The sequence below is a fragment of the Mastomys coucha genome, unplaced genomic scaffold (assembly GCF_008632895.1).
Source record: "Mastomys coucha isolate ucsf_1 unplaced genomic scaffold, UCSF_Mcou_1 pScaffold7, whole genome shotgun sequence".
Classification (NCBI taxonomy): Eukaryota; Metazoa; Chordata; class Mammalia; order Rodentia; family Muridae; genus Mastomys; species Mastomys coucha.
Genome location: NW_022196913.1, coordinates 21,871,737 through 21,882,142, shown reverse-complemented (window position 1 = coordinate 21,882,142; position 10,406 = coordinate 21,871,737). Strand labels below are relative to the sequence as shown.

At 39.8% G+C, this 10,406-nt stretch overlaps 1 protein-coding gene across 5 annotated transcripts in view; it reads left to right on the top strand.

Moving 5' to 3' along the window:
- The window catches only part of Sugct (succinyl-CoA:glutarate-CoA transferase), a 474,328-nt gene that overhangs the window by 20,040 nt on the left and 443,882 nt on the right, over positions 1–10,406 (top strand). For 3 of the 5 annotated variants that reach the window (XR_004114937.1, XM_031358181.1, XM_031358178.1), the window contains exons 2-3: positions 4,698–4,749; positions 5,489–5,562. Coding sequence is in view for 4 of the 5 variants with exons in the window: in XM_031358178.1 (XP_031214038.1) it covers positions 4,698–4,749; positions 5,489–5,562 (126 nt within the window). In the remaining variant the exon portion in view is untranslated. Of the gene's footprint in view, positions 1–1,285; positions 1,369–4,036; positions 4,085–4,697; positions 4,750–5,488; positions 5,563–10,406 lie in introns of all 5 variants that reach the window. The other 2 variants (XM_031358182.1, XM_031358180.1) reach the window with 2 other exon arrangements.

The window sequence follows — 10,406 nt, the reverse complement described above, 5'->3', positions numbered from 1 at the left end:
GCATCTCACTTTTTCTACTTTCAATATCTTTCTTTGTTCTTTACATTTAGTTTTCAAATTATTATATGGTGAGGGGATGTCCCCTTTTCCTTCTTTCCTTTCTTCCTCCCTTCCTTCCTTCCTTTCCTTCTTTCTTTCTTCTTTTTGAGACAGAATATTCATTTGTTTGTGTTTTAACCTTGGCTGTCCTGAAGCTAGTTCTGTAGTCCAGGATAGCCTTGAACTCACAGAGATCCTCCTGCCTCTGCCTCCAGAGTTCTGGGATTAAAGGCATATGAGACTTTTTTTTTAAATTTCATGTATTATGTTCTTCATTTCTAGTGTTTTAAATAGATTTCCCTCAATATTTCTATTTGTTGAACTCATATTTTGTTTTTTCACTCTTATTTACCTGTTTGTGCTTTTGTTTAGGGTCTTATTTTTAATTTGCTTTTTTCAGCACATTTAAATCATTATTTTAAGTTCTCTGTCCAGGATTTCATCTAATTTACTATTAATAAATGTCATTGCTGTAAGATTAGTCATTTTTGGAGGAGTTGTAGTATCTTGGTTTTATATATTTCTTTGTTACTTCATCAGTATTTACATGTGTGTTATTTCTTTGTTAGGTTTTTAAAATGTTTTAGCTATATTATTTTTGTTATGAGTATTTGTAATATTCAAGTCAGACTTGTATGTAGTGGGGTTGAGTGTATATAGTTCAGAAAATAATTCCTCAGGCCAGGAGCTCAGGATACTTAGTATAAAGTTTGTATTGTCCCCTGAATAGCATTTTAACTGGGATAGCAACACTAGGTGCTTCATATTATCATTATGTAGTGACTCCTTTGACTTCAGTCTTGGAAGGCAGACAACCAAGGGATAGTATGGAGTATATTTAAATTTTACCTAAACTTAGGAGTGTGAGAAAAGTACAGTGGGTAGGGTGATAATTGAATATTAGATCTACATTGAAAAAAATGTGGTGGGTAAAGTAGCTGTGATGAAAAGATTTGGATACTTTGGGGCCCATAGATTTTATTTATTTTTGATATTTTATTTATTGTTTTGATTGTGTGTGTGTGTGTGTGTGTGTGCATGAGCACATGCATACATGTACCTGCATGAGTTTAAGCACTCTGTATGTGTGCAGGTGGCCACAGAGTTACAGGCAGTTGTGAGTCATCTGATACAGGTGCTGGGTACTGAACCTGGTCTCCTACAAGAGCTGTTAACACTTTCGTCCACTGAGCTGTCTCTCCAGCTCCAGGCCCACAGATTTTACAGATTGTTAAATCTATGGCAGGTCACAATCAAGAAGGAAAAGGAGGCTAGGATGAGAGGAAGAAGAAACTCCTAGGGCTAAGAGGAGGAGACTGAGCTGGGTTGGTGAGTATAGGAAAGAGTGTTTAATGGTCTCTGGGTGGAGAGACAAACAACCCTGCAACCTAACTGAGCAGCATGCAAGCACAAGCAAGCCTTCGTGAGGCACATGTGCAAGAGTAGAAATCAAATACATGAAAGTAAGACGTTAAAAAACAAAAAAGAGTATGTGTGGAATGAGTTGCTGGTACAGCTCTGATGTGTTGAAGGGTAAAGTTCTCAGACCGTCTAGATCTAGCATGTTTTACTTGATGTCACATGTGGGAAAGTTGAGTAGGATCCATTGGTGTCTGTAGCATCAGTGTTCTGGTATTCTGGTGTGTGTTAGAGCTAAGGTGGTAATTCCTTCCTGGTAGTTGCCTTGGGTCCCTGCACAGCACTGAGATCTCTTGAGGAGCAGCAGTTCCCTTGTTGTGTCTGCTATCCTTCCCTGGGCAGTTCTCCTGTATGTACAATTTTAATTTGCAGTGCTATTGGATGGGAATAACATTGGTAGTTAGCCAGAAATTATGACAGGTGATGTTAAAAGGTCATCTTGTCAAAAAGGGACTGGATATGATATCTCAGAGTAGTTAGGGTGATAATGGCTGTACTGGCTGGTTTTGTATGTCAACTTGAAACAAGCTAGAGCCACCAGAAAGGAAGTAGCCTCAGTTGAGGAAATGCCCCCATGAGATCTAGTTGTAAGGCATTTTCTTAATTAGTGATCAGTGGGGGAGGGGCCTGCCTGTGGTGCCTGGTGCCATCCCTGGCCTGCTGTTCCTGGGTTCTGTAAGAAAGAAGGCTGAAGAAGGCCATGCTAAGCAAGCCAGTAAGCAGCATCACCCCATGGCTTCTGCATTAGCTTCTGCCTCCAGGTCCTGCCCTGTTTGAGTTCTTCTCCTGACTTCCTTCAATAATGAACAGCAATATGGAAGTATAAGCCAAATATACCTTTTTATTTTCAACTTGCTTTTTGTTCATGGTGTTTCATCGCAGCAGTAGAAATCCTAACTAAGACAGGGTCCATTTTTCAGGTCAGTAGACTTAATATTTCAAAGGTGAGTTCACACAAGGGTTTTGTGTTGTGTCTGCAGCCCAGTTCTTCTCTCCATGTGTCTCTACTTTGCTTAACACATTTTTTCCTGCTCCATTTTAAGTATCCTGAACCATTTGTACCCCATTTTGATCCTCAGCATCTTCTCTAATGCTTTCCTTCTTTGGGTGCTCCAGTGCCTATTACTATTATTATTGTTATTATTATTATTATTATTATTACTCATCTTTTTGTTGAATAGTGACTCCTAGAGACTTTTTTTTTGAGAAAGGATACCCATAAGTAATGTTGTTTTTCCTACTTTTATTTTCATACATGCTTTGTATCTTTTTTTTTTGTAAGTACACTGTAGCTGTCTTCAGACACACCAGAAGAGGACATCAGATCTCATTACAGATGGTTGTGAGCCACCATGTGTTTGTTGGGATTTGAACTCAGGACCTTCAGAAGAGCAGTCAGTGCTCTTAACCATTGAGCCATCTCTCCAGCCCCATGCTTTGTATCTTGATTGCATTTGGACCATAAGGAAGAAATTTCTGTACCCTGAATTTTTAAAGGTTTTGCTCCATTTTAGTTTCTAATGGTATCATTGAGAAATCTGATACTGCAGGGATGGAGGAATGGCTCAGTGGCTAGAACTGTTTGCAGATCTTGTAATGACTAGGGTTTAGTTCCCAGCACACATTGGGAAGTTCATAAACTATTGTAACTCCATCTATAGGAAATCCAACACTATTTTCTGGCTCCCATTGGTAATTGCATCTATGTGGATACCAAGTCAGCCTGTCTCTCTCTCTCTCTCTCTCTCTCTCTCTCTCTCTCTCTCTCTCTCTCTCTCTCTCTCTCTCTCTCTCTCTCTCTCTCTCTCTCTCTCACACACACACACACACACACACACACACACACACACACCTCTTTAAGAAATCTGAAACTGTCCTGATCAGCAGGTCTTTACATATGTTTGCCTTTCTGCCCTGTGAAATGCTTCATATCTTCTTTTGTTAGAAAAAAAAAAAGGTTTGTTTTTCAGATTGTCACAGTGACGTGCTTGGGTGCATGTGCTTTTCTCCATTTTTCTTTAACTTTTTCATATGATATATTTTGAACATGTTTTTACCCTTCACCAGCTCTTCTCAGGGCTGGTTATTTAATTAACATGTGTGTGTATGCAAAAACATGTGCATGTCCTCAGTGAATGTTTGTAGATAGTGGGTAACTTGTGAGAGTTTTTATTTTTCTACTTTTTGTGTTTCTGGTATGGAATACAGGGTGTCAGGGCTGGAAGTAATTGCCTTTAGCAGCTAAGCTATGTCACGACTCCTGATTGCTAGTTGTAACTGTCGACTTACAGTTACAATCCATAATAACTTTAGAAGAGAGTTTCAGTGAGGGATTTTTCTATACTCTGTTGGCCTATTTAAATGTGTTAATTGGTTGTGGTCCTTGTGCCTTTAGTAAATGTTGGAGGATAAAGAAACATGGGGAGTATGACATATACTAATTTTAGTAACTAAGATTAGGTGTGGGAAGAAAGTAGGTAAGCAAAGACAGGGATAAGTATTAGATTGAGATAACTCTGAAAAGAAAAACAAACAATTGATGTGGAGGATTACAAACTGAAATACTGAGGATTCATAGATTTTAGTCATTGTGAAAACGACTGATGGTGAAATCAAGAAGTGAAAAGTGAGTATAAGGCTGGGAAAGAAAGGTATCAGGACTAAGAGGGGAGTTCGTGAGAGGCAGAAGAAAGTCTGATAGAGAATGCACAGTAAAATAGTGGGTAGAGAATTACCATACAACAGTCTGGAAACCAGATGGAGCAGTAACAAACTCAAAACTATCAATCAGGAGACATAGAGGCAAGAGTGGGAATTAAATAATAGGAAGTAAGAAAGTGAAAGAATGCTCTGGGGAGTACATTTCTGGCCCAGTTGTGCTGATGTGGAAAGATGAAGTTATCACATCCATCTAGCTGTAGCAGGCTCCACTCAGTGCTCGGTGAGGGAGGCCTGAGTGGCAGCCCGCGGTCTCTGCAGGCTTCCTCATCTTGGGTTCTGTGTTTCAGGCCTGCCGAGGAGAGAGGTTGGGAACCCATCCCTCATAGTTCCTGCAGAACCTTGTGTTTTTTTTTTTTGAATGAGACAGGCCAAGGTTTCTATGTAACATATCAAATAGAATTATTGAGAAGGAAAATTATTTTTGATAGCAACAGATTACTTAGAATATGAAGATTTACGTATTATTTACTTTGTAAAAATTTGTAATGTCTATTCTTCAATGCGATTTGTCTTGGCAGATTGTGACAGTATGAAGCCGCTGGAGGGTGTGAGAATTCTGGACCTTACAAGGTTTGTGTTGGGTTACCTGCAGATTAGTGATTGAGTTTCCCCCTCTTTTGAAAAGGCTTTATAAGTTTTTAGATTATATGGAGATATTTACATGCTTAGGTTGAAGTTTTGATAAATGAACAGAAAAGAAATTCTGGCCTATAATTTCAAAGACAATTAATGTAGCATTTATCATTTTCCAAATATTCATATTTGCATATAATTAACTACCCTCAAATTATAAGTATATTGAAATTATGTTCCCCCTCTTTTTTGTTTTTTTTTTGTTTTTTGTTTTCCAGACAGGGTTTCTCTGTGTACCTGTGACTGTCCTGGAACTCACTCTGTAGACCAGTTTTGACTTCAGACTCAGATCTGCCTGCCTCTGCCTCCCAAGTGCTGGGATTAAAGTGCTGCCACTGCTCTGAAGTTTTTACCTATATTTTAAACATATCAATGTATTTTGAATAATTTCCTATGCTCAAAAGATGACATTTATAAATGCCCAAATTATTCCTCAATTTTTACTTCTATAAATAAAGCCTTTTTATATGCAAATCTTTGCTTTAGTTTCAATTTTCTTCCTCAGGATAGAATTCTATAGTTTTTAAATCTCTTTATAAATATGGAAAATTTCAATTTTAGCAAGTTTGATCATTGCTAGCATTATATGAGCTTCTCTGTGTTAAACTGACTTAAGAAAATAGTTAATACAAAGATCTTGAGATGGTCATTTATCTGTCACTGTTTAACATTGTAGAGTACTGGCAGGACCTTTTGCCACGATGAATTTAGGAGATCTTGGAGCAGAAGTTATAAAAGTGGAAAGACCAGGTAAATCTATATACTTTTTAAAAGTAGAGTCTAATTAAAAAAAGTAGAGGCTAATAAATGTTTTTGGGAATTCTGTAAATAAGCCAAGATTAGCATACCTGTAAATTGAGTGAGGAAATGATGGAAATGAGCTATTTTCTGCATTTCCTGTCTTTCTATGCATCTATATTAATTATCTTTTATTTGTACATATCAAGGAATAAGGTTGGAGCCAGTTCCTTCTCATGTATGGAAAGATTCGGTTACATACGTAATCACAGTACTGACAGCAACACCACGGTGCTAAGCAAAGTTCTAAGCCCTCCACTGATTTTAGTTTAATCATTGCAACAACTCTGTGTGCTGATCAACTAGTCCTAATGTAAAAGGAATATACAAGTACTCAATTATGATCCCAGTTCTCCTAAGCCCAGATGAGTGGTCCCATGAGTTAGTGAGACTATACTCCATGACTGTGGGCTGAAGGGCAAAGGTACAGAAAAATAAGAACATAGGATACAGAGAAAGAGAAGGAAAAAGAATCAAAACTCTGTAATGAGATCCAAGCACCCCAACCTAAGTCATTATTTACTAATAAAAGAAACATTTAATTCCATACCATAAAAGTTTGATTTTAAAGAAGCTAAATTTAGATAAGTTCTTTGGCAACTCTATGTCCAACAGAGGGCTGATATCAAAAATATATAAAGAACTCAAGAAACTAGACATCAACAAACCAAAGAACTCAATTAAAAAATAGGGTACAGATTTAAACAGAGATTCTTGACAAAGGAATCTCTAATGATTGAAATGTTAAAGAAATGTTCAACATCCTTAGTCATCAGGGAAATGCAAATCAAAAGGACTCTGAAGTTCCTTCTTACTCCTGTCAGAATGGCTAAGATCAAAACCACAAGTGATCTCTCATGCTGGCAAGGATGTTGAGTAAGTGGAGTAACGAGATCCAAACACCCCAACCACTGCTGTTGGGAGTGCAAACTTTACAACCACTTTGGAAATCGATTTGGGAATTTCTCAGAAAATTGGGAGTAGTTCTACCTCAACATTTAGCTATACCACTCTTGGGCTTATACCCAAAATATGCTCCACCATACCACAAGGACACTTGCTCAACGATGTTCATGGAAGTTTTATTTGTAATAGCTAGAAACTGGAAGCAATCTAGATGTCCCTCAAGTGAAGAATGGATACTTTATTTAAAAAATGAAGTATTACTCACCCATTAAAAGCAATGACATCATGAACTTTGCAGGCAAATGAATGGAACTAGAAAAGATCATTCTGAATGAGATAACTCAGACCCAGAAAGACAAACACAGTATGTACTTACAAATGGATATGAGTCATAAATCACAGAATAACCACGCTACAATCCACAGGCCCAAAGAAGCTAAGTATCAAGGAGGGCCCAAGGGGGTGTTGCTTGAATCTCACAGAGAATGGGAACTAGAATAGACATGGATGATGCAGATGGACGGAGGGAACTGGATGGGGAGGGGGTGACGTGGGATGGGATGGCGATGGGAACAGGAGGGATCAAGTGGGGGAAGGATGCAGGGAAAGAGGACTGGGAGAGACAACTGGAATGGAGAAAGGCATCTCTGGGGATGAGCTACAAACCTAGGGTAATGGAAACTCGTAGTAGTCTATGAGGGTGACCCTAGCTAAGATTCCTAACAATGGGAGATATGAAGCTTGAACTGGCCATCTTCTGTAACCAGGAGAGACTGGGACACTAATTTAGCCACAAAAGATTTGATCTACAGTTTGTTCTGCATACAAGATGTACAGGGATAAAGATGGAGCAGAAATTGAGGGAAGGGCCAACCAATGACTGGCCTAGCTTGAGACCCATGCCATGAGAGGGAGCCCATCCCTGACACTATTAATGATATTCTGCTGTACTTGCACACTGGAGCTTGGACTGGAGCTTAACTGTCATCAGCGAGGCTTCACCCAGAAACTGATGCAAACAGATGAAAAGACCCACAGCCAAACATTAAGTGGTGCTTGGGGAATCCTTTGGAAGATGGGGAGGAAGGATTGAAGGAGCCAAAGGGTTCAAGGGCACCACAGGAAAAACTACAGAATCAACTAACTTGTGCCTCTAGGGGCTCACAGAGACTAGACTGCCAATCAGAGAGCATGTCTAGGAAGGACCGAGGCCCTCTGCACATACATAACAGTTGTTCAGCTGAGTCTTCACGTGGGACTCCTAACAGCAGGAGCAGGGCTGTCTCTGCCTCTGTTGCCTGCCTTTGGATCCCTTTCCCCTAACTGAGCTGCCTTGCATGGCCTCAGTAGGAGAAGATGCACCTAGTCTTTCTGCAACTTGAAATGCCAAGGCTGGTTGATATCCATAGGAGTCCTATCCTTTTCGGAGGAGAGGATGGATGTATGGGTGGGGGTAAGAAGAGGTGAAAGGCAGGGACTGGGAAGAGAGGAGAGAGGAGAAGCTCGGATTGGGATGTAAAGTAAAACTAACCAAAAAGCTAAATTTAGTACATTCTTTGCCACTTTAAAAAAATCTATCTATCTATCTATCTATCTATCTATCTATCTATCTATCTATCTATCTATCTATCTATCTATTTTTCCCCACATAGGCTATTTTTTATTAATCATTTTATTTGTTTACATTTCAAATGATACCCCCCTTCCTGGTTACCCATGCACAACCCCCCCCCATATCCTCTCCCCACTCCCTTTTGCCTCTATGAAGGTGCTCCTCCATCTACTCACTCATTCCCCCTCACCACTCTAGCAACCCCCTACACCGGGGAAACAAACCTCTACAGGACTTCCCCTCTCATTGATGCCAGTTAAGGCAGTCCTCTGCTATGTATGTATCTGGAGCCATGGATCCCTCCATGTATCCTCTTTGGTTGGTGGTTTAGTCCCTGGGAGGTCTGCGTGGTCTGGTTAGTTGATATTGCTGTTTTTCCTATGGGGTTGCAATCCCCTTCAGCTCCTTAGTCTCTCCCCTAGCTCTTCCACTGGGGTCCCCAGTCTTAGTCTGATGGTTGACTGTGAATATCTGGATCTGTATTAGTCAGGTACTGGCAGAACCTCTCAGGGGACAGCCATACCAGGCTCCTGTCAGCAAGCATTTCTTAGCATCAGCAATAGTGTCAGGGTTTGATATCTGCAGATGGGATGGATCCCTAGGTAGGGCAGTCTCTGGATGGCCTTTCCTTCAATCTCTGTTCCATTTTTTTATCCATCTTTTCTTTGGACAGGAACATTTCTAGGTTAATAATTTTGAGATGGATGGGTAGCCCCATCCCTCAACTGGGGGACATGTCTATCTACTGGAAGTGGTCTCTACAGGTTCTATCTCCTCTTTGTTCTGTATTTTGGCTAGTGTCATCCCTGTTGGGTCCTGGGAGCCTCTCACTTCCCTGGCCACTGGGACCTTCTAGTGGTTACCCCCAGGTCCCTATTCCCCACTGCTACATATTTCTATTCAATTTCCTGACTCTCTGTGTTTCTCTCCTATCTTTTCCAGTACCTGATTCTGTCCCCTTTTATCTCTCCCCCACCATCTAATCCTCCAAGGTCACTCTCTCCTTCCTCCTGTGATTATTTTATTCCCCATACTATGTAGGATCGAAGTGTCCACACTTTGGTCTTCCTTCTTAAGCTCCATTTGGTTTGTGGGTTGTATCATAGGTATTCTGAACTATGGACTAATATCTACTTATTAGTGAATATATACCATGTGCGTTCTTTTGTGACTGCGTTACCTCACTCAGGATAATATTTCCTAGTTCCCTTCATTTGCCTGCAAATTTCATGAAGTCATTGTTTTTCATAGCTGAGTAGTACTCCACTGTGTAAATGTACCACATTTTCTGTATCCATTCCTCTGTTGAGGGACATCTGGGTTGTTTCCAGCTTCTGGCTATTATAAATAAGGCTGCTATGAACATGGTGGAGCATGTGTCCTCGTTATATGTTGGAGCACTTTTGTATATATGCCCAGGAGTGGTATAACTGGGTCTTCAGGTAGAACTATTTCCAACTTTCTGAGGAGCCAACAGGTTGATTTTTAAAGTCTTGAAGTCTTACCAAAAGTGGAGGAGTATTCCTCTTTCTTCACATTCTCACCACCATCTTCTGTCACCTGAGTTTTTGATTGTAGCCATTCTGACTGGTGTGAAGTGGAATCTCAGGGTCATTTTGATTTGCATTTCCCTGATGACTAAGGATATTGAATATTTCTTTAAGTGCTTCTCAGCCATTTGAGATCTCTTGATTGAGAATTCTTTATTTAGCTCTGTACCCCATTTTTAATAGGGTTATTTGATTCTCTGGAGTTTAACTTCTTAAGTTCTTTGTAAATTTTTGGATATTAAACCTTTATTGGATATAGGGTTGTTAAAGATCTTTTCCCAATCTGTGGGTTGCCATTTTGTCCTATTGACAGTGTCCTTTGCTTTACAGAAGCTTTGCAATTTTATGAGGTTCTATTTATTGATTGAGCATAAATCATTGGTGTTCTGTTCAGGAAAATTTTCCCTGTGCCCATGGGTTCTAGGCTTTCTTCTACTTTCTTGTCTATTAGTTTCAGTGTATCTGGTTTTATGAGGAGGTCCTTGATCCACTTGGACTTGAGCTTTGTACAAGGGAATAAGAATAGATCTATTTTTATTCTTCTACATGCTGACCACCAGTTGAACCAGCACCATTTGTTGAAAATGTATTTTTTCCACTGGATGCTTTTGGCTTCTTTGTCAAAGATCAAGTGACCATGGATGTGTGGGTTCATTTCTGGGTCTTCGATTCTATTCCATTGATCTACTTGCCTGTCACTGTATCAATTCCACACAGTTTTTTTTTTT